Below are 25,699 nucleotides of genomic sequence, written 5' to 3'. Positions count from 1 at the left end.
GCTACAATGGGTCTCAATCCAAGAATTCTCAACCCATCAGAACAATGATACTTTTACCAACTAACGATCCCAATCTCACAGAATGTAGCCCGTCCACACAGAAAACCCTTTTCTCATCTCAAAAAGACCTAAGCTAAACCAATAGCGTCAGCAACGAAAACCGCGCCTAGCAATAATGAGAATAAGTCTGCTCTCGATTAACGGAGCAACAAAAAAACCAGCGCATCACAACACGTCAAAACCACACACACTCATCATCAGCAGAACCATTCTAAGCATCGACGACAAAGCCAGACATAATGCCTCCTTCCCTCCCACCCCCAACACTGCGTCCCCGCACCTCCCCCAAACATGCACATATTCCGCCCCGAAAAACGAACACCCGAAAAGCATATGACGATGCCATCGGGTGCACCAATCAGAGGAAATACGTGAAGTGATGAAGGCACGTTCCGCAGGTGGGTGAGTAATAAAGCGAGAGGGGTAGGAGGCGCCCAAACTTTGCCATACCTCTTCCGGCTCTTCCTAAAAAATTCCGGTTCAAGAATGTTCTCATCATGTCGTTGGGTTGTGCGTTGCCTTTGATGTGTTTGATGCGCTGGCATTGGGGTAGGATAGATTAAGGTGAAATGGAAGACGGGGGCGAGTAATGAGGATTCAATTGAGATGGGGTGATGGTTGTCTTGAGAGCTTGGGAGATCGGGGCATGTGTGGAAATTGGGAGACAATGTATAAAGAGTATGAATGGAACATACCTAATAAAAGTTAGTAGTCATTGCGAAAAAAGCATTTCCTTTGCGACTGTCTGCCTCATCATGGCATGAGCGTCAGTTTTGTTGGACATGTTTGGGGGAAGAAAGATTTCGGAGTTGAGAAAACTCGAAGCGAAGCTTGAGATTCGCGCGGTGTGGGGATATGCTTAGTCATCACTTAGTCATGTTAACTAACGTAATCCACCACCGAACACGACCGCGCAGCTTGATGCTCAATTTTCTATGTAACACAACCATTATATACAAAAAAATTAGGAAATAGTACGCTTAGGACATTGCGGCCTATTATGTCCTATAGTATGACAATCACTGCATGTCGGCGGAGCGCGTGTACGCTGCAGAGAAGCTGAAGATGCTGATTCTACAGCTAATGCAGTTGGAACTTCAGGGACCTGATTCTCGCGTTCTATAAGTTGCCGACCTTCCTGTACAGTAAGGCCTGCTGTACAGGATATCTGCTTATTAGATCGCTTACTTTTTTGTCGCTGTTTCTCATTTGCGGCCCGTAAATCGTGATTTTCCTTTGCCAGAAGCACTGCGCTGTTCACAGCCATTTGACACCCCTTGATAAGCTGGTTTAAAGCTGCATCTGTTGGGCTTGGAGGACTCTGCGTGCGTCGCTTAAGCAAGGCCTTGATAGTAGTTGCTTGGCGCTCTAATTGCATGATATTATGAGGTGTCTCTGGTGCCCATATATCACTGGATCGGTTCCAGGGGGGTAGGTGTTTTCAGCTGGATATCCATATTCGCAAGGACACGATCAGGGTTGAATGGAACGAGGCCAGTTGCTGCAAAGCCATTGGTGATATTGTCCACTTTAAAAGCTTCTGTATGAGCTTGTGGATATATTGCAAGGAAATCCAGCTTGTCAATATGATTGATTCCAAGCCGCGTGAGGTCCTCCACCAGCCTGCCGTAGGCACGCTTTAAAACTGCAAAACAGTTGTGATTGTATTTGATGCAAGATCATTATGCCGCTTAATAAATTGGGTTACCCAATTTGGACCAATTGCTGTAGTATTGCCTTTGTGATCAGATAGTAATAGATCTGCCATTCTGCATACAGTGGCATGAGATGGTGGTAGGCCTCACTTGTCCATATCAAGAATCCACTTTTTGAGTGAATATTCTTCTGATCTGGTGAGCTCTTGACTATTTGGCATGGTATCTGAATGTGCCGTTCTGCCGCGAAGCCGAAACTGGAGGGTCCGTGGAGGCGCATCAAATGCTGTTGCTGCTGCTGCTTTGCTCCGAAACTGCCTATTATGATAGGCCCTTATAGCTAATAGAAGACGATCTTCTTGATTAACTGCAGAATCTGCAGAATCTGATGATTTTGGTGGCATATTGGGTGGTTGAATAGGGGCAGATGGATAGGGGGGAAGCTCGGAACTTTTGCGCCGCTCGGTGGTGGATTATGTTAACTATTTCTGTTAACTAGTTAACTAGTCAGTTAGCATCCTCAGTACACCAGGTTGCCATATCTTTCGGCACCCCCTCTCCCCTGTCCAAGCTGCCTGCCTTGCCGCTTTTGCTATACTGCGATCTGGACTGGCTTTTGCCTAGGGTCTATGACCTATCATGGTGTCTGGGTGCCCTCCAATAGCTTCAAAATCACATGGGTATAAAATAGCAATCCGCCAAGACAGTAGGTTGCAGGGGAGGGGGTGACGAAAAGATATGGCACGGTACTGTACACCCATATTTGGAAAAGGAATATCTGGAGTAGAGACTGTGGTTTAAATGAAAGACTGCCTGTTTGTATGCCATCAATCTGCCTATTTAGTTCAGTGTATTGACTTTATTTTGATTTCATTAATTGGCCCATTATCATTATGATCTTGTCCGCGACGAATTTCTCCAGACTAAGGACGTCTTTGGGCCGCTAAGTGAAACAAGTTGAGCCGTGCTGCCTAGTACAGACCTCGTCGAACGAATATGATTGATATTTGGATGAATGCTTAGACATGCAAGATTAGCTGTACATACATGTACATACTTTGTATGTCCGCGCCCTTCTTTCGTCTCTATCCAGAAAGACGGTGTCTTCAGGAGCTGACTTAAGTCCTCTGTTCAAATTCTTCTCTGTCATTACAGGCCTGATCAGTTTTGTTCGTCATCCGCATGCCTTTACTGCACGTACTAACAAATCCCTCATGATGTCTCTTATTGTAAGCGGGTATGGATCGATCACTTAATCCTAGAAAGACCCAGGTCGATTCGACGCTCTTGTAATATATGGTTTATAAAGAATGACTGAAGTGGATGTAACCAGGAAGTACATCCACCAGTCAGTCGCTTCAGAAACAAGGGCCATAAATCCATAGGGCAAGATATGAAACGAATCTGGATGGAATAGGTCATCCTGACAAACAATGGAATATCAGTTACTTTAAGCCACATCTTTCAACAAAGTCACATCAGTAGGTTGATAGGTGAGAGAAGTACTAAAGGAGGAGAATTGTAAGACATAGCAATTATCAATAGAGTAAATCTCATAACTAAAATGGGCAAATCCGGTATCATCACATCATTATATCTTACACAAGAAACAAGGCGATAGCCAAAGGGCATGGAAAGAAACCATCTCAGAAATCATGAGCACTATGAAGACTGCTTCATTGTCCCGCAGCTCGAGCACGTCCACCATTCCGTCTCCATAAACGCCCCGCATTTATGACATACCCAGCCAAGAGGCCGTTTCTGCCTACTCCTGTCCAATGCCTCGAGCATTTCGACGGAACTGGTCCGAAACTTTAGGGTATTAGACCCTGTAGATGGCCGAGTTGGTTTCCTACTAGCCGACCGCGACGCTGGCAGTCCGGAGGCCTGCACCCGATTCTCTGAAGCAGATTTAGACTTCGACGGCTGGGGCCGTTCAGATGCGCAGGCATCGCAGCAGAGGAAGTTGGCTGGATTCTCGAGAGTGCAGATGGGACATGTCCAAGGATGGTCATAGGATTCGTTATCGGATGTCGAATATACGAGGTCCCCTTCAGAAAATGCTTGCAATGATTGGGACGGCGGCTTTGGCTTGGTGCTTTCCGGAACGGGTGGTGGCGAACGGCTAGTCTGAGGTCCTGCGGGATTGTCTTGACTTGGAGGAACATATGAAGAGCCGTATCTCTCCCGTTCTTCCTCTTGGATCATCTCGATATATGCTTCCATGATAGCCCGTTCGTTTGCATCGTCCTCTTCTGCTTTTGTCCTGAATCCATTCCTGGAGGCTTCTTCTGCTAGTTGCCGGCCCGCATCGGTTCCGGAGGCACAGCCTTTCATAACTTCTATCCGTCTCTGGGCAGCATTTGCAATGACTGCGCGCATATCTGTTCCTCGCAATATCGGAGTACCGCCAAGTCTTTGCCCAGAACCAGCCGTGAGCGTACGTCGACGTTCAGCCGCAGCACGAGCACGCCGCCGGGCTTCGTGCAAGGGTATTCTTTGGCCCCCAAGACGCCTCCCGTTCGAGAGAAATCCTTCCCCAGTGTAGCCTTTGGCAATGAGCTCTTCGAGCTCACGACGAAGCTGATCCCAAAGAGCATGAAACTGCTGATTGTGCGGGCCATGAACAATATGACAAAGCCTGAGGATGTTAGCAATCTAAACCAAGTATACAAGACACTCCGTTCCACTTACTCATGCAGCATGGTATCAGTGATCGCTTCAAAAGAAAGAAACTGCCGTTCATCATAGGGTTGCCGTAGTCGGAGGAGGATCTTGCGGCCCCCGTCCATATTCAAGCCCAGTAAATTCCGTTCCTGTGGATAGAACTCGCACAAAGCCCCTACCCTCCAGCACCGCTGTCGCATTATCGGTTTTACAAGAGAAGCAACTTTGCGGAGCATCAGCAAAGCCTCAGCTTCTCTCGGCTTGCTCTTGTCATGCTGGAATTCATCGATCAAGGGATCGAATTCGCGGGGCATGGTGAAACCCTGACTATCAAAAGTAGGCCAAAACTGAAATGTTTGTAATCAGAAAGAGATGTATTATGAAGAGAAATCGCGATGCGGTGTAAAAGCGCTGTCGATATCAGAGACTTCACGCTGGTTGCCCTCGGAGGCGAAATACATAGTACTGGGCTGCAGTTCCAACCGCTTGGCAGGGAACACGTCAACAGAATGTTAAACCTGGGGTATCTCAATAATACATTTCAAATCTAGGTATCAAGAACGAGCAGTAAGGAAGAGTTAGGGCTTCAGCAGCAACTAGACTGTCCCTGTAGTATTTCTCCAGCAGATCCGCGGTTTTCTTCGCCACAGCGAGGTCTATGCCCATTGATAATCGAACGGGACCTTGCAGGGCGGGTCAAACCTATCTCCGATCCAGAGCCACCTTGCCGGAATCGTCTGTCACGTGATCCGGATCTGACAATCTACGATGGCGGCTGACAAATCCGTTTAGAATCTCAGATCTTCCTCCACAGTGGGTCAAGAACTAGAGATATCCTCTGTATGCTCCTTAAGATAAAGGAGTACGCTCGTAGAGATTTAACGGACTTTACAGTACTACATACAGAGTGGATTCCTGCTTAGGTCCCATATCAGTCAGTGCTTGTGTGGCACGCAACGCCACACAAGTAGGTCCTACTTACGTACAGGTCTCGCAATAACAATAATCAAGAAAGTGTAGGGATAATGCCAAAATTTCTCATCAACTTATGCAGTTTCGAGATGCAGGCATTTCAAGTCAATCAATGACACTAATAATAGTCGCAGGCGCCATCTATACGCGCGAAAGGATCGATTTGTTCTTCTAAGGTTCATGTATTGATAAACATGGTATGTTGTTGAAATCATATGTTCGGTGGATCTTCCACGTTCAGTCTGTATTTAAGAATTTCTTACCATAAACTGCATTTGGAAGCCAATTTCCAGATGTCGTTTAAGCATTAATGTACAGCTTTAGCTGTCATCCTAAGCCCACACCTTGCTTTCGGGGACAGCCTAAGGCTCCCGTGCGTATCTTGAAACAAATGGCAAAGGGACTTTCTCATGGATATAATCCAAAGCTTCCAGAAGCTAAACACAACACCTTCCGTTAGTGATATATCCAAGTCGAAAGTGGATATTTACATACCTTCTCATCCTCGAACGGCCGGGCAACAAGCTGAAGAGAAACAGGCGCTTCCTGGTAGGTTTCGGGGTTGTCTTCAGATCAATCAGCTATCTAGCCCGTAGAACTGTTAGACTCTCATTGGGCTTACATAGTTTGTAGTTAAATTCATCCTTCTCGTTTCTAGGGGTATAATCTGACTCGGCAACGTCCACCTCGGGCTTGACTTTTGTAACAGGGAACACTGCAGCTGGATAATCCAAGAGGTTCCATTGACTGGTGTACCCCCAGTATCTGGCCTGATCATGCGGCGGAGCGGCACCAGGGCCCACGGGGCAGAGAATCACATCGACCATTCCTGTTGGATGACCATTTGCATCGATGCCTGTGGCGGTGTCGTTCCATCGCTTGGCATAGGCACGCCTGTACTCCTCGTTCTTGTTCAAGAGATCCCAAAGATCTTCCATTTGCAGTCGTTTCCGATACGGGTTGTCCTTTATAATGAACTCAGTGAGTGGCAGCATGGGCTCGCCGCCATCTGTAAGAATATCAAGGTCATCATGTCCTCCGTCGCAGTAGTAGAGGGACGCGATTCGCTCCCAGGCGTAGTCATGCCTGTACGGTTTCCAATCCACGATTTCAATACCTGGTACCTCGCTGAGTTTTTGGACGAGTTCTTTGAGAGCCCTGGTAACGGGAGGATGCGGCCTTATAACCTCATCGTCCCACATAACACCTATCTTCAGTTTCTTTCCTGATCCTGTGTCAAGGTAACTTTCCTGGTCTCTCCACGGGAAGGGGAATAGCGAGGTCTCCTTCAACCATGGTTTTGCGTCGATAGCCGTCTTCATCAGTAGCTTTAGACCGGCTCTGCTGGTGCTCAATGGTCCCATAACAGGAGTTATTCCATGTGCTCCCTTGGCCGCGATCAAACCGTCAAAGGGGAAACGGCCACCTGTAGGACGCAAACCATAGATTCCATTGTTTGCCGCTGGACCGCGGATACTACCGCCGATATCAGTACCAAGTCCAAGTATGCTTCCATTCAGCCCAATTAACGCGCCCTCTCCACCAGAGCTCCCTCCAGAGGTCAATTGACGGTTAAATGGATTGACTGTTTCTCCGTAGAGATTGCTTGAGCAGGCAAGATGCATCAGAGTTTGCGGCTGGGTAGTGCGAGCATAAAACACGCAGCCAGCGCGCCACAGGATTTGCAAGGCGTGTGCGTCTTCCTCAGCGACTCTGTCCCACCAGGCAACAAATCCTGCATTGAGACCGCGTCCTTTCATCCCGATGTGCTCTTTTACGCTAATGGGCAGGCCGTGCAGGGGTCCAATAGGCTTCCCGTGTTCCTTGAGGTAATCATCCAGGAATCTCGCCCGTTCAAGAGCTTCTTGGGGCATAAGCTCCGTTATACAGTTAACCTGGAAGGTAAAGATATCAATATGTGTACTTTTATATTCGACTACAGGGGTACTCACAAGTCTCTGGGCAAGACCAGCGCGTCGCAGAAAGGCATTCACAACTTCCACACTCGTCAGCTTTCCTGAGGCCAGTGACTGGGCAAGAACCTCCGGAGCTGTTTCTGTTATTTCTACTTCGGCGGGAGTGAGAAGTTGTCTCGGAATGTCGGATACATTAAACGGCAGATCGAGAGGAACATCAGGGATTGGAGGCTGGACCTGGGCTATGGACGTGTCTCTCGCTTGCTGTGCGATTTTCGCAACTTCCTGCCAGGGCTTGCGAGTCATTTTTATGCAAGAGCAGTAGCAAGCTCAACTGGTTTATAAATAATAGGCCGGCGTTCGGACATTAAGACAGTCAAAAGAGAAGAGAAGTGACACTGTGATCTAAGCACCTATTTATGCAGGTTAGTGATATAAGCATATCAAGTGAGGGGAGAGGGTAGGCTGAATTATCCACCTATCATTATCTCCCGCGGCTGTGATACAACCACTAACGTGTGCATCTGCTATCGTGCCGAACCCCTCAGTATACACTCACCTTACTTCAAAGAGGTACGTGGCCTACTCCGGAGCATTGATAAAGCTTGGCCTTTAAATAATGGAGCGTTATTGGGACAAAATAAAGAAAAGCAAACTCAACGAAGATTTGGCGGTTTCTCTAGTGTGAGTCTCAAGTTTATATAGGACCGCGGACACGTTGAAATTTTTCTTTTCCTAAACTACTATCTGCCTACCTATCAGGTAATTTTATGGCATTATTTAACAGACTTACTGCTGTAGTCGTTCAAGTCACTAAATGCTTCTCCCCGAAACGTGGAATTGTTATACCGGCTCTGAAGGATATGTCTCCACTGGTACGAAAAATCCTCAAATATTCTGCTAACAAAAGCCTTCCGTCGCTGTAGGCTTGGTGACTCTAGACCGCTGCTTCTCAGATGCCAGTATGGTGGCCGGAGAATTGACTGTAAATTGCAACTAGGAATACCCGGCGGCTCGTAATGTTCGACGAAACCAGAAGTTTCGATGGGACGCTGGCGAACAACGCTAAGGGGTATTTTGCGATACTTATCCTTTTTTGTAAAATCGTAACGTATCATTGTCGATGTCAAAGATCCATCCTGTAGCAACATGGATGTGTTGATGATATCATCCTGTTGACACCATTCTCTGTGGATTCCCCGTAATAGAGTGTCAAACGTAGACTCTACTCCTTGTAAGTAGTCATTGTCCACTGCGGAGAATGATACACCAACTTACCTCTGGCTACACCAAGGAGTTTCTGTGAATATAACCGTAACAGACTATCATCTTCAGAAGTACGAGGTCCCTAATACTGCATGAGAACTGGATTGGGAGCTAGAATATACCTTTATGAAAAATACCTCGTACAGAAATGTAAATGTATGTTGTCATGTCGATGCTCAGACCGTTCGTCGCTGATGGTTGAAAGAGCGATCAGTTCAGCTAGTACCGAACATGGAACGATTAGTATACCTTCAGTAGTAGATACGATCTCCATCGATTACAATTGCAATCAACTTCCCTCCGGTGCTCTATGAGGACGGTATTGCTCGTCCCTTCTCCTTTGAATATGTACTGATCTTTTTCGCAACACAGCTTGTACCTACCTACCTAACCTCTGTGGGAGCACTATGTACTCCTAGTTTAGGTGGACGTCTAAGGTTAGGTACACAATTGTGTGAGCGGTTTCCATGATACTCTTTTCACATTCCTTGACTTTGTTCACTCTGGGTGTTAAATTTTGGAAGCACACTGAAGCTGTGTGCTGTGCCTAACACCCCGTGGGGTAGAGATTATCCAAGCCAATCTTTACTGCTTTCAGTTCTCTCAGCTGATCGGGCACTGCATATTATACACTTACGCAGTAAGTACTAGTTTCATTCCAGTGAATTCGCATACTGAAACCGCAGTCAGTATATTCATAATTTCTTAAGAGCCTTTTATCCATGCACTCTATTATATTTGAATGGACTAAGATCTTAATGATCTTGTATGTGTTTATTTAAAGATTGTGTTTGTCAGTTTTTTAAGTGCTCTCTCTATAGAGTTGTTTGATGTTCAATAGGAGTTAGCTTTCAAGGCTTTGAGTGGTTGAGATTAACAAAGCAATCTTCGGACTTTCAATAGTAAATATAAATGCCATTTATTAGTAATTTTCTACCTCATGCCTTATCATCCATAGTATTTTATCGATTACCACATGGAACAGCGACCATTAAACTGCATGGGTATCATCACAGATGATTCGTTCCGTGCGCAAAACACTCATGGCCGCTAATAGCAGTGCTTCTTAAAGCACGCGTCACAGTCCGACGGTAGCTGGTTTCCTGACTTCTTCATGATCGCGCATCCAAGACACGTGCCCCATCCTTCCTCTCCGCCTTGGTCAGCCATCGCCAGACCGTTTCCGATCATTCCGTCTGTCTCATCTTCGTCATACTGAAGCTTGAACGTACTCATGTTACTCGGGTATGTGATATTGACATTAGGGATGTACACGATGGTGAGCTTGTCCGTCTCGTTGCAGCCGAAGAACGTGGCGCGCTTGTTCAGGCCCTCGGAGATGAAGGTGTCGACGGGGGGGATGTACGGCATACGCGTCAGGTTGTGGTTGAAGCTCTGCACGTACGTGGTCAGGATCTCAGAGCCGTTAGGGAAGTTGTGGGAGTCGTCCGCGCTGTTGTCGTTCACCAGCAAGACATCAACGCCGCGAGCTGGTTGCAAGAACGGCCAGATTGGGTTGTTCTGCAACGCCTCGCCACCGTCGACGAGTGAGAGATATTCCTGGGCCCAGACGGGATTCGCCTGGTTTGGCACCGAGGTGGACGAGTTGTACTCGTAGAAGGGGTTCCGGTAGACGGCGTATTCGTCGCGGGTCAAGACCTCGTGTACCCGGTTGACCATTTCCTCCAGGTTCATAGTCAGATCGCTGAAGCTGTTGGAGGGATTTGGCACCGAGAGGCAGACTTGGTTGAACAGGTTCGACGAAGTGCCAAAGATATATCCCAGATTGTCGTAGTTGGCAACGCAGGATACCTCGGTCGGCTGTCCATTGGACAGGGAGGTACCCAGGTATTCCGTAGGAGTGAAAGCACTGACGTCGCTGTCCCAAGAGCCAAATTCATAGGGGGTGAATTCGTAGGTCGTGGCGTTAGGTCCTGGCGTGCATTCGCCATTGAAAGTCTTCGTGCCCAGCGCGAGGATGACAGGATATGGCACCGCGTGGCTGGTGAAGTTGGAGAGGCTTGTTACCGATGAGAGCGTCGTGCTGGCGCCGCCATCAGGGCCGTCCAAGAGCTGATACGAGAGCAAGCGACCCCATGGATCAGTTAGGGTCGGAGGAAATCCAGCCAGATGTTTCGCCGTGATATCAGCAATAATACTTCCGTAGGCTTCAGCGACGAGCAGGTGGTCCGGGATCAGAAGGCTGTCATGGAAGGCTTGCTTCCAGAGGTTTTCTTTGAGAGTTGTGATGGTTGGGTAATTGTTGCCGGTCAAGGATGACAGTAGCCAGGAACCGCCAGAGAGACCGGAATGGTAGGTGAGCGCCTGGTACAGTCCGCTGGTGCTGATGTTGCTATCCCGTTCGTCAAGCCCCTGGATTACACCGGCGCCTACAAGCAGAGACCGATAGCCTCCGCCGCTAACGGCCAACGCCAGCTGAAGAGAGTCAGCGACTATGGCGTTGACGTGTTTTGGGAACCGAACTCACCATCGGTAGGCCATTATCATAGTGGAAACCAGGGTTTGTCTTTGCGAGCCAAGTCTTCAAAGCCTTGTCGGCCACCTGCTTTCTCTCTTCCCGGTACTTCGCCTCCGCATCGCTCAGCCCTGTTGCCGGTCTGACAAGGGGAGTTGTAGGGCATGTAGTGTGAATGGGCGCATACCCTGCATCGACTCCATGGATGGTCAACAGCAGGAGTGCTGTAGCGAGCGAGAGACTGTGGGCACGCATATTCTGACAGAGGCCGAAGACTTTCAGCCACGGTGAACCCAGGACAAAACCCCCAGGGAGCTTCATGCTGTATATAGTAGAGGGCCATGGCCGAGGTTTCTCGACAAGACTAGCCATAGCGCTAGGCATAAGGCTAAGCAATAGGACATAGTAGTTCCTCCACGGTCTGGGTGGCAAACAGTCTCAATCTCAACCAATAACAAAGAGAAGCTGTAAGCATTGATGCAGACTGAAATCGGATGTTTTGCTCTATTCAGGCTATTATTCATTAAGATCGACCAAACCCAGCCCGGTATGTTATTACCGATGCTCACACGTGGGTCTGGAAGCAGCTGACAGACGGGCCCCGGAAGTCCAAGCTACCGTACAAGTAGGTTTCCCCTGTCACCTACTGTCTTGGCGGATTGCTATTCTATAACCACATGATTTTGAAGCCATTGGAGGGTACCAAGACACTATGACAGGTCATATACCCTAGACAGAGCCAGCCCCGATCAGAATATAGCAAAAGCGACAAGGTGGATGGCTTGGACAGGGGGGCGTGCCGCGGGTGCCGCAAGATATGGCAACCAGGTACTGTACGGAGTAGATCTGCGACAAGCGGCAAGCCGTCCGTGGTTTGAACTTTGGAGATGCCGAGAGACAGAGTCATAGAATAGAAGAAAACCGTCTGAAGTGCTCTCTAGAGCTCTAGCTTAATGCCAAGCTCAAACAACAGCAGTTGGTCTTCAGACATGTTCCGTACGGATGGATCGGATAAGTTAGTTAAGGCAGTCTGTTTAGCTCATCCGCATCACGTGAGCACGTCCGAGATAGCATCCCCTCTATCAGCGAAAGTCTTGCTCACGACATCTCCAACAGGTTTATGTTTGTTCGCTTTCGCTAGACCGAGATGACGAGCGACGATCAGTTCTTCCTGGACTATGTGAGTGATAGCAGAATAACCTCAGTCTTTGCGCCTGCGCTAACCCCCGTTCTCAGCTTTCTTCAATCCCGAATGACGTAAAGAGATACTCGCTGGACGTTGCAGACGCGATCGACCGCCGCGTCGAACATGCTGCGGTTGTAGTTCGAGAAACGCTTTCGCAGCAGTCCTGGATCCCTTCCTCGATTCGCCCTTCGTCAAGAGGAGGCAACAGCTTTCGCGTTCCGTCTCCGCCGCAGTCGTTCATTGATCGCGTGCAGAACTGGATCCTGGAGAATCGAGCATGGAGCGCCGCAATCCTGGCCTTCGTGGGCACCGGCAGTCTTCTGATATATGGCAGTCAGGCGCTTAATGGGAAGAAAAGAAAAGCAAGGAAAGCTGGAAATGGCGCGCGCAAGGAAATAGTCGGTACGCTGCAGCAAACCCATTGTCTATCATCCCTCACTGAGACGAGATAGTTATCGCGGGATCGCCGCATGAACCTATGGTTAAGTCGATTGCAAATGATCTCGAGCGCCGGGGCTTCATCGTTTATATAACTGTTTCCTCTGCGGAAGAGGAACATGCAGTTCAGGCGGAGAGCCGTATGGATATCCGAGCTCTCTGGCTCGATCTCACGACTGTAAGGATTTTGCACCCGCTATCTTCTATGTTGATAGCTAGTCTAACCAGCTTATAGTCACCTTCGACGCCGTCGGAGATACATCCGTCGCTGCACGAGATCAAGAACTTGATCACTAAGCCTCAGTTCCCGATCCCAGCCGTACCGCCGCACACCTGCCAACTGAGCGGCTTGATCATCGTCCCATCGCCAGACTACCCGTCAGGACCTGTGGCCACGATCACACCATCGAGCTGGGCAGACACCGTAAATACGCGTCTCCTGTCCCCGATCCTGACGACCCAACTCTTCATCCCACTCCTCACCCTCCGAAACACCCCCAGCACCATCCTCTTCATCTACCCCTCGATATCATCGTCTCTCTCCGGCCCCTTCGCGGGCCCAGAGGTCGTCACAGCCCACGCCATCTCCGGCTTCGCGACCACCCTCCGCCGCGAGCTCCAACTCCTCCACCACAACAACATCGACGTCGTCGAGCTGAAGCTCGGCAACATCGACCTGGGCCCCCAGTACCGCACCCCGCACGGCCACATCGCCGGCACCGAAGTCCTGACCTGGAACCAGCAGCAACGGGCCATGTACGGCTCGTCATACCTATCCAGCATCGAGCAGCGACCCGTCGCTTCCGCGGGACCCAGCGTGGTCCGCGGCTCCCCGGCCAGAAACCTTCACTACGCGATCTTCGACTGCATCGCGCCGGCGCCGAAGAGCATCTTCGGCGGCGGACGGAGGAAGAAGAAACAGGTCGTGTACGTGGGCCGCGGGGCGCGGACGTACGGGTTCATCGGGGACTGGTTCCCGGCCGGCTTCGTGGGGTGGATGATCGGTCTTCGGACCGGACATGGTGGTGGTGGCCTCTTTTCTTCCGGCCGGGACGGCATGAGAAGCAGGAGTAGCAGCGAGACTACTGGGTGGGAGAAAGTCTGATTGATCGATCGATCGATTAGTCTTTGGTGGTCTTTTGAAATTATTTTTACTTTCCTTTTCTTCTCGTCCTTCATGTGGGTGGCTCCGTCAGTGGGTGGCCTTAGGGACCTGTGTTATTTTATGTTATGGTATATTATATACATGGTACTTGATACTATCATTTATCCTCGCTCCGCATATACTTTTTCTCCACTTTCTTCTCTTCTGCGGACAACGGGGGAACCGACTGCTACTTCAGGATAAGATAATGACAGGATGATATATATATGCTGTGCTCTTTGTTTGTTTCTCTGCTCTGTGTCGTATCTTATCTGATCTTGGCCTCGGTATGATGACGATCTTTGACAGGCATATATATATATATATATATGTCTCACTCTCTTATCAGAAATGATGTGATATGATGCTAGTCAGAAATCCAAGTTGGTCGGTAGTTTGATCATGTGATGATGTACTATACAGCGGTACGTCCGTGTCTTTCCTGGCAACGTTGTCATATATATAGAGTTGTCAGATCATATCATCTAAGGCCCCTCATCAAATGAGTTGGTGGGGTGAGGAGGGGAAACAGAAAGGGGGAAATGATTAAGATCTCAACTCTTTCTCTCTCTCTTGTATGCCACTAACCCTGCGATAAAAAATAAAAAAAAAAAAATTCAAGATTATCTAACAATTGCAAAAATAGTTGGGAATATCCTAATTCGTAAAAATATCGGATGTGTCTGTTCGATGAGATAGAGTTTATTAGGTATGTATTTATATTCATGTTTGTAAATATTCTGTGTAATACACCTAAGCAGGTAATCTTTATATATATATGTATGTATGCCTCTGATAGATACTCCGATAACATTCAAGTCTATTTATTCATTCCCCGTTCAGACGGAGTACAGCTTGTCTAATTGCTAATTAAATGTGCCAGTCTCACACCACCGTCCTCCTGTCCTGCATGAAGCCGATCCGATCCCGCGATCCAACCCACCGCACGTGGCTTACTGTACGCAGTATAGTACGTACATTATATGCCCGAACATCCGGACCGGGATCTAGACCAGAGCAGATCGGTCCAATAATGTAAAGGAAATACCCGCTTCTTTGTAACCGGTTGGTTTTGAAAGGTCTCTCGCTCGCGAGGCCACAGGAGGATAGGTACCTAACCTATCGATGGATATAACCTTAGGTATATACTAAGTTTGGTACTTTACATGAATCTATATACACCGTAAATACCGATATCCTACCTACCCTTGAGCCTTGAAACCCCCAAACAGTACTGTACAGTACAATCATGATGAAAAGATGTCGGAGGCATGCTCTTCGACCAGGGTTTATTTCCAAATGCATTGCATTTCATTTCATTCCATTTCGTTCCGTTCCATTCCAACCCAATCCGATTCATTTCATTTCTCACCCTACGCCTGCCTAACCACCAATTCCTGTTCTTCGACAGCTTGTTGCCGTCGCGCATCATTATCATCACCATCATCATCATCATCATCATCATCATCATAGACTACTTCCGGATCTTTCACTGACCTCCTAACCCCCCTCTCACCATTAGTCATCCTCCTCCGAAAACAAATCAACGCCCACGATGCCGTGAACACAACGACCAGCGCGCCAAAGATCGCAAACAGGATCCCCGTCACGCGGCCGCTGTGTTCCCCGTGCCGTCCCGGGTTCAGGAACCAGTAGACGTAGAAGTTCTCGGAGTAGCGGGAGATGTAGGCGACGCACCAGTAGGCGAGGAGGAGGATGATGAGGCATGGGAGGTGCAGGAGGGGTTGGGGGAAGGTGGTGGGGAGGAGGATCTCGGTTAGAGCGAAGACGCCGGGGAGGGCGTGTTGCGAGACCTGTTGGTTTTGGGCGGGTTTGGAGTGGTTAGCTCTGTGGCCGTTGCCTTGTTTCTTAGTCGGAGGTACTAGGAGTATATATGTATGGTAGGTATGCACTGCGTGATTGGGGACCTAGGGGGAAGCAAAGAAAGGGGGTAAGGGGGGAATGAGGGTGTGGTCACGGTGGTGATCCGGGAGTTGGCACCGTCGCGGGGGAATGTGAATTATTAAGTATTTAGTTATTTAGTCAGGTATCTGGCATTGCGACGGTGCCATCGGACGGCATATTCCAAGTATCTTAAATCCAAAAATAGAGCGGGATTTATATTAAGAAAGCAGAAGAAGATGCTGAGAACGTACATTCCGCCACGCATCAAAGGCGATCTTGTACAGATCAACTTCATACATGTACAAGATGGGCCAGTATATAATCATCACCACGAACGGAAAGGTCGTGATGGTGGTGTAAAAGAGGCTATGCAGAGCGCGCATGAAGCGAGGCAGCCTGTCAAAGATCACCGAACGCCCCGTTCGTGCATAGTAGAAAGAGTGGATGGCCGCGACGAGGAAGTAGAACCCATCGCTCCAGAACGTGATCCAGGTGAAGAAGCTGAATGAGCGGGCGACGTCGCGACCGTGACCGTGCGTCCCCTCCCAGCCGAACGCGAAGAAGATAGAGAAGAAGATGTAGAGCGCGTAGAGGGCGCGGAGAGCCGCGAGGGCCCCTGGGGGGAGCAGCCAGGAGGTCTCGAACGGGTGGAGATGGTCGAGGGCCGGATCGGCCCCGAATAGGGTGAGGAAGGGGCGCATACAGTATACAGTTATCTGCGCTCTTTTCCGAATAGATATACAGACAACAGAAAATATGTACAGTACAAGAGGGAGATATTCGGGGAGTAGTCAGTTCGTTGGACGTTGTGAGGATTGATGTGGAGAAGGGGACCTGAAGCTCTCGGGCACGAGACGTGCCGCCTCGTGCCAGGGGCTGCGAAGATGGGATCGCCAATAACGTCTAAGATCACCCATGACTTCATCAGCACTGCGGATGAAAAAAAGAAAAAGAAATATAACAGCTAAGCTTCCAGGAACCCTGCAAGCAGCAACGAGGACAAGCTCTGCAAGGAAGAAATGATTGACAGGTACCGAGTACATGCAGACGGAGCTCTTAAGCTACCTAATGTACCGAGATCCCCCGTGCTTGGCGCGCCCACGACTGGTAAAAGCGGGCTGAACCGACGTTCAGGAATCCGCTTGCGGATGATCGCCTCACCAGATATTTAATATCATGACACAGGGCACCGGCGCCCGATTGCAGCGTCTATGTCATGTTCGCGAGGCAGAGAGGACGTACACACAGCTGTCAATTTGCAGTTGATGTATCCAAGAAAAATCACGGTGCTGGCTGCTAATAGGTACAGGAGAGCATCCATCGTCGATGCAGGCCACTTGCAGAACTTGGACAAATAGTCCTGAATTTCGAAGATCTGAACGATCTTGGGCTAGATGCTGAGTCCGGCAGTAAGCAATCGTTGCAGCGGAACAGCCAGTCCGTCTCAGCAGTAGTGGGATTTGAGTTATCATTATCGCCCTTTTCGCACTGAAACAGGGCGAGTCGCGTCTCACCGCCCCTCTGTCGCGTGGGCTGGGCGCCGTCGCAAGGGGAAAAAAGTATCGAAAAGGACAAGCCAGCTTGCGTCACAGACCCCTCTCTTGGCAGGGCACACACAATAATTAATTAATCTACCGTGTAAAAAAAAGCAACCAGCAGTATTATCGCCGAGGATTCTTGACATCTGGATTCTGGACAGAGAGTTTCGCGCACTAGCCCTCAGCGTCGGACTTCCTTTTCTGGAGCTGGTCTGGAGTAAATAGCGGGCTAATAAAAAATAGATAGACTTTTTCCAAGCCCAGGGACAAGACTTTCAAGATTCGATGACGCTCTACGGCCCTTCTCGAAAAAGATCGCTTCCCACAACAGTCTCAGGTCGAGCGATCCACCCGACACAGGAGTTGAGACTTCCAACCTGGCGTCATCCCGGCCCGCGCGGTCATCTACAGCAAAAAAAGATCCCCGTTGTCCGCATCAGTCAGTTTTCTCGAACAAAAGAACCGATATATATAGAGAGAGAGAGACTTTAGACGGGCCAACGTTCCGCGTCAGAACCATGGATATGTCGTCGTTGGCCGGCGCTGGCTGGCTGGAGAGGAGACCCGGGAGCGAGCGGACGGTACGTTGGGTGCGACGGATCAGGAGATCTGCGGGACGCTGGTATGGCGGGCACCAGTAACGCTGGACTGCAAGGTTGGCTAGCAACCACCGCAGCCGCTAGCCATCCCGTACCGCTCCACGCCCCTGTGATTCGGCCATCGCAGCCCCTGAACCGGCCTGACAGTCGCTGTTTTGCTCCGCGTGGGGACCCGAAGCGGGCAGCATTGGAAGACTCTCTGTATACTGTTTGGTGTCTGTGCTGCCGTGATCTTCGCTGTCGCTTCATCTGCCGTCGTCTTCGAGAAAGATCCTCCCACCGTCCTTTCTTCCTCCATCCCATCGGGCCACCACCGGGGTGACGGTTGCTGCTGTTCTGTTCTGTTCTCCCAAGCTCACTCCTCGTCTCTCGTTTGCCTCTGCTCCCAAAGCCTGGCTTGCTGTTCGAGCTGTCCATTCGCTACTCTACATTTGGGCCGTCTCTCCTTCAATTCCGCCCCTCTGGGCTTGAGTGCCCCGTTTCCGTTTCGTCCATCACCAGATTCACCTCCGTTTACCTCCTCTGACCTCGCGTCCCCTCGACCACCAGCTTCGTCACGGGTCCAGCTGCACGAGGTCTACCGCCCGATGCGAAAGAGAGACTCTCCAAGCGCCCGAATCGTCCTGCAGTCACAACCCGATCCGGCACTCGAAAGCTCCCGTGTCGATTTTTTCTCCAACTACGTCCTTTCCGCCCTGTGATTGATTGACACGGTTGATAAGACACTGCGTACGGTTGCACCATGGCTAACCGGCCGAATTACATTGATTTAAACTCCGGCGACCTGCCGCGGATCGGGATCCCGTCTCCTCGTAAGGAGTATTTCGACGGTGAAATTCCTCCGGCACTCTCACCTCTGGATGCGTTTGCTGCCCAGGGGCGAATGCTTGCCAAGCAGCTGGACGAGTCGATGAGGAGAGACCGACGCATGAGCAGGCTACCCCCCGCCAGCGTCGCGAGATCGCTCTCGCAGCCCAGACCGGGCTACTTCCGCACCCCATCGTCGGAACGCGCACGGCGGCTTGCACGGAGTCCCACTCACTCAGGAAGTCCAGAGGTGGAAGAGCCAAAATTTAGGCCGCACTCGGAACATCCTCGCTTCAGTGGTCTCTCGACCTTGGCGAGTGAGAGCGGTTATGAAGAAGATGGTAACAACCAGACTCCAATGACCAAGCCGCCGGAGCCACGCCAACCGACGGACTACTTCGACATCCCTCGCGCGGAGTCACCAGAGGAGGATCTGTCCCTGCGAGTAAACCATAACGACAATGGAAGCCATGGCCTTGCTGCTCCCATTGCCATGGAGGTCCCTGTGCCAGGGGTCTCTAGGGACTCTTCAATGGACTCCGTTTCGAAGCCCAGTATCTCCAAGACCCTTGCGCCACCAGCTTCTCCTCTCCCGCGGCCACACAGCAGCAGCTCGAGACTTGCTCATCCAGAGAGCTCGGATGATGACTACACCAGCTCCACTGCGGGTTCTACCTTTTCCAAACCGAGGAAGCTGTCTTCCAGCAGTGGCATGTCCATGCCTCACTCTCCTATGTCCTTCGTTCGCCCTCGTCCACGATCTCCATCCCTGAGTTCCGAGCATTCGAATGCCGGCTCTCACCTGGCTCGTCCGTCGTTTAACTTTTCTCGGCCAATGAGTAGATCAAATACGAGTCTCTCTGCGCCGTCACCGGGCGAAACTTCAGCATCCCAGCAGTCCAGTGGGATGAGCAGAGAAAGGAAACCCAGTCCGATTACTGTGCCATCGCACCCTGGGACTCCGGTTCCGCCTGACGACGACGCTTGTACGTTGGGAGTTTCGTCGTATACATATGCAAAGTACGAACTTCCCCGCGGACGCGCGGTCACCCGGAACTCGCTTGTGTTTTCGGGCCTGCAGACACCGCATTTTGAATGGAAGGAGCCGCTTTTTGAGAGCCCTCCACCAATGACGGAACCCAGCGACGTTGGACGTGCTCGGACACCGTCTCCGCCGCCTATCTCACATAGATCGACTTCGAAGACTCCAGAGCGATCAGCGAAGCCGCATTCTGTGCATGGTTCACCTGCAAGGAGTATGAAGCTGCCTGAGAGAGCTTCACCAGCTTCGTTGAGGCCGTCTGCAGAGGTTTCCAACCCTTCTCTGACGGTTTCCAAGAGCGAGGAACACGACGAGACTAAGTCGACGTCCGCAGATTCTGGAAGTACACTACGGCCGCAAACGGCTCAGTCGGGAATCTCGGTGACTACAGCTCTCACCGCGGAAGACCACGTAACCAAAGGCATCGAATGCCACGAGAAAGGGTCTTTGCAGGAATCTACTTACCACCTTCGTATTGCTGCCAAGCAAAACCACCCAACAGGGATGCTGCTCTATGCTTTGGCTTGCAGACACGGTTGGGGTATGAGACCAAATCAGCGGGAGGGAGTACAGTGGCTGCGAAAGGCAGTGGACGCGGTGGGGATCGATCTCAAGGGTAATGGAACCTCCCATGGCGCAAGCCGGGCAGTGGGCATGCTGGAGGAGAAGACTCGTCGTGCGCAGTTTGCCCTGAGTGTCTATGAGCTTGGGGTGAGTCATCTCAACGGTTGGGGGGTCGAGCAGGACAAGGTGCTGGCTTTGCGCTGCTTTGAGATCGCAGCTCAGTGGGGTGATGCGGATGCAATGGCAGAGGCAGGATATTGCTACGCAGAAGGCGTTGGTTGCAAGAAGGATATGAAGAAAGCAGCCAAGTACTACCGTATGGCAGAGGCGAATGGCATGAATATGGTGGGAAACAGCTGGTATGTGTGACCCCGAAGCCAACCTCCATCTCAGTGAAACCCGCCAGGACTGACTCCATACGATATAGGATCTACAAGGACAAGTATATGTCTGATGATGAATCCAACTCCCGCTCGCGTAGCCGACATTCTCACACTCCGGAGAAGAAGCCTCGCAACAAGTCACGAACTCGCAGCCTCTTCGGACGGAAGAAATCTTTTAACAATTAGGGTGTTCCTGTCGGTTCTGCATATGCGACGCGTATATGCTACCTCCATAAGCTTGCTGCGGGTTGCAGTTCTAGCGTGCATATCAAAGACATGCTTAGTGCATGTCAACCGAGACTCAAAAAATTCTGTTCAAACTTCAATCGCGGGCTTTTGAATTTTTTTTCTCTTCCTTTTTCTTCTTTGCGTTTGTTTTCCCCTCGAGGATGTGGCTTGGTTACTCTACGCTTGAGTTATACGTGTGCAGAGCTTTTTCCCCCTAGGTTTGCGGTTTTTGTTTCTTGTATTTTCAGCCCGAGCAAGGCATGCAGGACTTGGTACAGCGAGGGTTGTGTTTCTCGCGCATCTGCATCCGCAAGGACTGGTTCTAATCTTCTCATACATCCCCATTATTTCTTTCGATGGATACCCTATCTTTTCTCGTGACCACTTCTTTACTTCTCTTCTCCCCTCGCTCGCGCCATTTGTCTCGCACTTGCCCGCAGAGATATATACATATCTACACCTAATGATGTCCATGACGGTCACACATACCTGGAAATGCTCTTCAGCGAATGATGCCACTCCACTTTTTATCTCGTCTCTTGCCTGTTCCACATTTTGTGTGTGCGTGCGTGTCTGCTTTGTCAGATCTTATCCTTCGCTTCGGCTCATATGTTTCCCTTCCATTTCATTTTTCCCGCACCAATATTTCTGTTGAAATAGATCATCCGGCTGTCTTTTTTCCCCCCTTCAGACCGATTGGGCTGTTGGATTACCGGGGTTCATTATCTCGTGTACTTTAGCAGCGAGCATAAAAAAGCTCCCAAGACCCTCAAGGAGTGTCTTATTTCAGTATCGGTGTCTAGCCTCATCCAAGCATTTGTTTTTGTAGCTTTCTCCAATCTCAGAAACCTGGAGATCGGAGACGGACCATCTTCCGATACGGTGTCATGCCAAATTTGGCTGGCGTCGATATTAGCCTTTGGACGACCTCTGCGTAGGGCCGGGATAAGGTTGGTGCTAATGGATTTGACTCGTAGGTCTAGCCCCCGAGGTGGACGTTCCCTCAACGGTTCAATTTCCAGCAATAATACCCTATTTAGTGCTAGTGCTAATTACAGAAGGATGGCACTACGCGAGTCAGTCAAGGTCGTGTGCAGAGGCTTCGCAACTTCAAGATACGAAAGCATTGGAATATACGATGCTAAACCACACCATATGTTGTCTGCTGGGATCCAGCAGACTCTGAATGAACGGTGCGGGGTACTAAGAAGCCCCTATTACGGTCTGGTAGCGAAAAGGCTTGCGGTCGGAAAAAGGGCCCAAGTGGGAACGCGCCGAGAATCGTCGGTCGAGAACCGCGGGGCCGAAGGAGGTCGACCGTCCTCCCCGTGGGGAGACGCGAGAGCTAACCGACTCTCCGTCCTCACCTGGTCTCGATCACCACTGCGATCGTAGTGCTGTCCTCTACCTGACCGTTCCACGCGCTGATCTCGTTGATGGGCATTGTGCTGGTCTCCACTGCATCCATCTGCTTCCCAACAGGGTCCCGAGCTTTTTTCTTACCCCTCTACCACCCTCGGCTAGCACCATCTGAATGATACACGACCACTCAGACATGGATCACCAATTCCCGCCCCCTGCTGGATGACAGACCTGAGTCACTGGCCTCTGCGCCGTGTGGGGAATGTGGCTTGCAATTCAATCGACGAGATTGGTGTGAATCCCAGCATCAAAGCCCGGCTCTTGCACGGAGAACCACCAAATAGGTCGTACTTCCGCTGGTGAAGCCCAAGACAACAGTTCATAGGTAGGCACCCAACCTGGCCTACCCTATGGTTTGTCTTCCTGCGATTGTTGTTGGAGCGCAACCTCTCTTGCCAGGAGGACCGCGTACGGAGAACAGCATTGCTACGTCGGTAGTTGGAGAGCCAGGAACGTGTCAAACAACATGGACCCAGGACTAGCGACTCCAACTGCCGTGCTGCCATCAACGGCGTGACTTCAGATCCCTGACCTTGATCCTGAGGTCGATGCCTCCGCCTCTCAATGTCGCCAGTTTGCCCAGCTGTCTTACTGGCCATGTCTTTGCAGTACCAACTAGTCCGTGCTAGGCCATCCCGCAATGGTTCATTATGGCAGTTTCAAGATCTCTTCCCTGCATCTTGGTTCAGGGTTGTCGAGTGAGAAGTGGCTCCACCCAGCAAATTTCAGCCATTTTGTCCCGGCTACTAGCCACTCCTACCCTGGCCATCTCGCAGCAAGTCGAAGATCAGCTGGTCAGTTTCTGGATGTTCCATCCCCGACTGCCTACGGCGCTCTTCCTCGGCAGGTCTGGTCGTTCATATGTTAAGTATGTTGTCTACCTTCTTTATGGTTTGCATCTCTATGGTACAGTACATTTCTTCTTCTGTCTGTGACGTATGTTGATCCTCTGGGGAAAAAAAGTTGGCTTTGCATTATACTTGGCACATCTTCTCCGCTGGTGTCTTCAACCCCTTCTGGTCTAGACAATTTTCAATGTTGCAGTTGTGTGCCGTGCGACATGTGACTTCAATCTACCGAAGCTTTGTGCCGGGACATATAGATTGTCGACGGACCAGCAGTGAGCTTCTCTTTCTTTCCTTCGGCTCCTTCTCGATTGTTATTTTTTTTTTTCTTTCCCTCTCCCTTGTCAGAGACCTAGTCGGTCTCTCGACTGCGTCATTCCTCTACAGATGTGGAGGTGAACCAGTCCACATTCTTCCAGTTTCTCTCTCGAGCGGAGATCTTCTCCACTTGATTGTCCCGACATTGAATCCAGACCTTCTCATCTGTGGCGCAAAGACTCCCGTTGAGAAGGAGTATTATAAGGTGTGCTCCATTGCTCTACTTGTGGAGATCAGAAATCGGGGTTTATTGACCACACGCGACGACTATAAACGGCGTGATGAAAAGATAATTACTGATCGCAATGCAATGCAGTTGTTCATACTTTCAACATCTACGCTGCATCCAAAGATGGCTGAGAAGCCCGCGGTTAGCCAAGACGGCGCTGCCGAAGCCAACGGTGCTTCTACTGCTGCAGCTGCAAGAGGTTTCTTTGCTCGAATTTGCGCGCACTACAAGAAATGGTGGTGGGCGCATGTAATTGTTCTCATAATTGTCGTCCTGGTGGTTGTCCTTCCGGTGTATGTTTGCTCCCTTTTGTTTCTGTCTGAAGGGATTTAGACTGGCTTGTCTGCGAACTGACACCGCCACCAGAGTCTATGTCGGGTACCCGCGAATCGCACAAGGAGATGTGAACGATTCGACCTTGACTGTGACGCAGATGATTATCACCGACCCGACCCCTGATTCCTTCCACCTCAACCAAACCCAGGTCATCGGCTCACACAGCCAGTACCATCCGTGGTTTGACGAATTCGACGCGAACGTCACTCTGCTGGGAAGCGCCACGCCCTTTGCGGTCTTGCAGATCCCAAGGGTGCAGTCCAAGGATGGCGCCGTGGTCAGGATCGACCAGCGGCTGCAGCTGGGCAATGTGTCTGCGTTTGGGGAGTATTCGAAGGCCGTGATGCTGAACGAGGAAGTCACTTTGAATGTCTACGGAAGGCCGAAGTTGAGGGAAGGCAAATTGCCAAAGATCTCGGTGACATACAACAAGACTGTGACAATGAAGGGTGAGCAGCAACCTTTACTTTCGATTTGCTATTCTAGTCGAAAATTGCCACTGACAATGTATGTACATATACAGGCCTAAACTCCCTAAAAGGATTCAACGTCACCGACTTCCAGATCCTGCTCGACAAGCAATCAGACGGGGCCAACACCAACGGGACCGTCTACATCCCCAACCCGACGGTGATGATTCTCGAGATGGTACAAACCCACATCCTCTTTCCCCTTTCTTTTTTTTCTCAGAATCATCTAACATCCTATTTCTATATGATACCAGGGCAACGTAACCCTCTCCCTCTCCGTCGCCGGAACCCCCATCGGCCAATCCCACCTGCAAAACCTCCTCCTCCGGCCCGGCGACAACCACATCCCCATGCGCTCGACCGTCAACCAGTCCCTCGTCATCAACATGGTCAACGGCAAGAACGCCCCGTACGCGAACGGCACCCTGCCGGTCGAGATCACGGGCAACTCGAGCGTGTATAACGGGCGGGAGCTGCCGTATTTCACGGAGGCGTTGGCGGCGAATAGGTTGACTGTGGATCTGGATGTCAGGAAGGCGTTGGAGGCGATCGGGGTGAATTTCGGGGGTGGATCATCGTAAGAGGAAGAGGAAAGAGGGTGGTATGGATTTCGTTCTTTTTCTCCCTTTCCTTCCTTATTCCGCTTTCTGTAGCCTTGTGTATGTATCATTGTCTCTTGTAGTCGACTCTTGGAAACATCATATCAACCTTCCAGTTTCAAGTTGTGGTCACTATAATACAACAACCTTATCCCACGGATTTTTTTCCCTCTTACCGAACACTTGTCATATCATAAAGGGTCCTCAGGAAACTTCTGAATTAAAGAAAGTAGTCCTGGACTACCTACCTACCTTCCTCCCTCCCTCCTGTGAGACCTTTCCCCGCATAGGATCGATCGCTGCATGGAATGGACTGGAATGAAGGTCTCTCATATGCCCGGATCCAGAAGTCTAAGTTCAAATGAATATACCGATTTTGATTTCTTTATTAGGCATCAAGGTAGTAGGTTCAAAGGTCTCAGCATGCGGTGAAAGCCATGTTCCAAATATCAAGAGATTTAACCAGATATTGCTCCAGAACATTCGGCAGGCATAATGGAACTGAGTCACAGCCCTAACGCCCAATTCCTCCCAAAGCTGCCTGTTGAAAAAACGCCACCTGACTTATTACATTTCTATAATGATCAACACAGTAAGACTGAACCCCCACCAATAAAACAAAAAGTTGTTATCA

The 25,699-nt window shown here is 50.1% G+C and overlaps 7 protein-coding genes across 7 annotated transcripts; 3 read left to right on the top strand and 4 right to left on the bottom strand.

Moving 5' to 3' along the window:
* Positions 1-3,377: 3,377 nt before the first annotated feature.
* On the bottom strand, positions 3,378-4,696 carry VTN00DRAFT_7957 (uncharacterized protein; the record flags this gene model as incomplete). Its single annotated transcript, XM_069434757.1, has 2 exons — positions 3,378-4,356; positions 4,410-4,696. 2 exons carry the CDS (start codon positions 4,694-4,696, stop codon positions 3,378-3,380), a joined length of 1,266 nt encoding a protein of 421 aa, XP_069286223.1.
* A 1,020-nt stretch (positions 4,697-5,716) lies between these two features.
* Positions 5,717-7,576, bottom strand: VTN00DRAFT_7956 (uncharacterized protein; the record flags this gene model as incomplete). Its single annotated transcript, XM_069434756.1, has 4 exons — positions 5,717-5,791; positions 5,850-5,920; positions 5,977-7,249; positions 7,307-7,576. The coding sequence occupies 4 exons, from the start codon at positions 7,574-7,576 to the stop codon at positions 5,717-5,719; spliced, it is 1,689 nt and encodes a 562-aa protein (XP_069286222.1).
* A 2,010-nt stretch (positions 7,577-9,586) lies between these two features.
* On the bottom strand, positions 9,587-11,384 carry VTN00DRAFT_7955 (uncharacterized protein; the record flags this gene model as incomplete). Its single annotated transcript, XM_069434755.1, has 2 exons — positions 9,587-10,972; positions 11,025-11,384. The coding sequence occupies 2 exons, from the start codon at positions 11,382-11,384 to the stop codon at positions 9,587-9,589; spliced, it is 1,746 nt and encodes a 581-aa protein (XP_069286221.1).
* Positions 11,385-12,001: 617 nt separating this feature from the next.
* VTN00DRAFT_7954 (uncharacterized protein) lies at positions 12,002-13,741 on the top strand (the record flags this gene model as incomplete). The annotated part of the gene is made up of 5 exons (XM_069434754.1): positions 12,002-12,064; positions 12,129-12,192; positions 12,298-12,600; positions 12,651-12,814; positions 12,872-13,741. The coding sequence occupies 5 exons, from the start codon at positions 12,002-12,004 to the stop codon at positions 13,739-13,741; spliced, it is 1,464 nt and encodes a 487-aa protein (XP_069286220.1).
* A 1,412-nt stretch (positions 13,742-15,153) lies between these two features.
* Positions 15,154-16,386, bottom strand: VTN00DRAFT_7953 (uncharacterized protein; the record flags this gene model as incomplete). The annotated part of the gene is made up of 2 exons (XM_069434753.1): positions 15,154-15,594; positions 15,937-16,386. The coding sequence occupies 2 exons, from the start codon at positions 16,384-16,386 to the stop codon at positions 15,154-15,156; spliced, it is 891 nt and encodes a 296-aa protein (XP_069286219.1).
* A 2,178-nt stretch (positions 16,387-18,564) lies between these two features.
* On the top strand, positions 18,565-20,804 carry VTN00DRAFT_7952 (uncharacterized protein; the record flags this gene model as incomplete). The annotated part of the gene is made up of 2 exons (XM_069434752.1): positions 18,565-20,594; positions 20,663-20,804. The coding sequence occupies 2 exons, from the start codon at positions 18,565-18,567 to the stop codon at positions 20,802-20,804; spliced, it is 2,172 nt and encodes a 723-aa protein (XP_069286218.1).
* A 2,979-nt stretch (positions 20,805-23,783) lies between these two features.
* VTN00DRAFT_7951 (uncharacterized protein) lies at positions 23,784-25,047 on the top strand (the record flags this gene model as incomplete). Its single annotated transcript, XM_069434751.1, has 4 exons — positions 23,784-23,953; positions 24,027-24,445; positions 24,520-24,644; positions 24,721-25,047. The coding sequence occupies 4 exons, from the start codon at positions 23,784-23,786 to the stop codon at positions 25,045-25,047; spliced, it is 1,041 nt and encodes a 346-aa protein (XP_069286217.1).
* Between the last annotated feature and the right edge of the window lie 652 nt (positions 25,048-25,699).

Source organism: Thermoascus crustaceus (assembly GCF_041956765.1).
Source record: "Thermoascus crustaceus strain CBS 181.67 unplaced genomic scaffold VTN00scaffold_5, whole genome shotgun sequence".
Lineage (NCBI taxonomy): Eukaryota > Fungi > Ascomycota > Eurotiomycetes > Eurotiales > Thermoascaceae > Thermoascus > Thermoascus crustaceus.
This window is presented reverse-complemented; position numbering and strand designations above follow the sequence as displayed.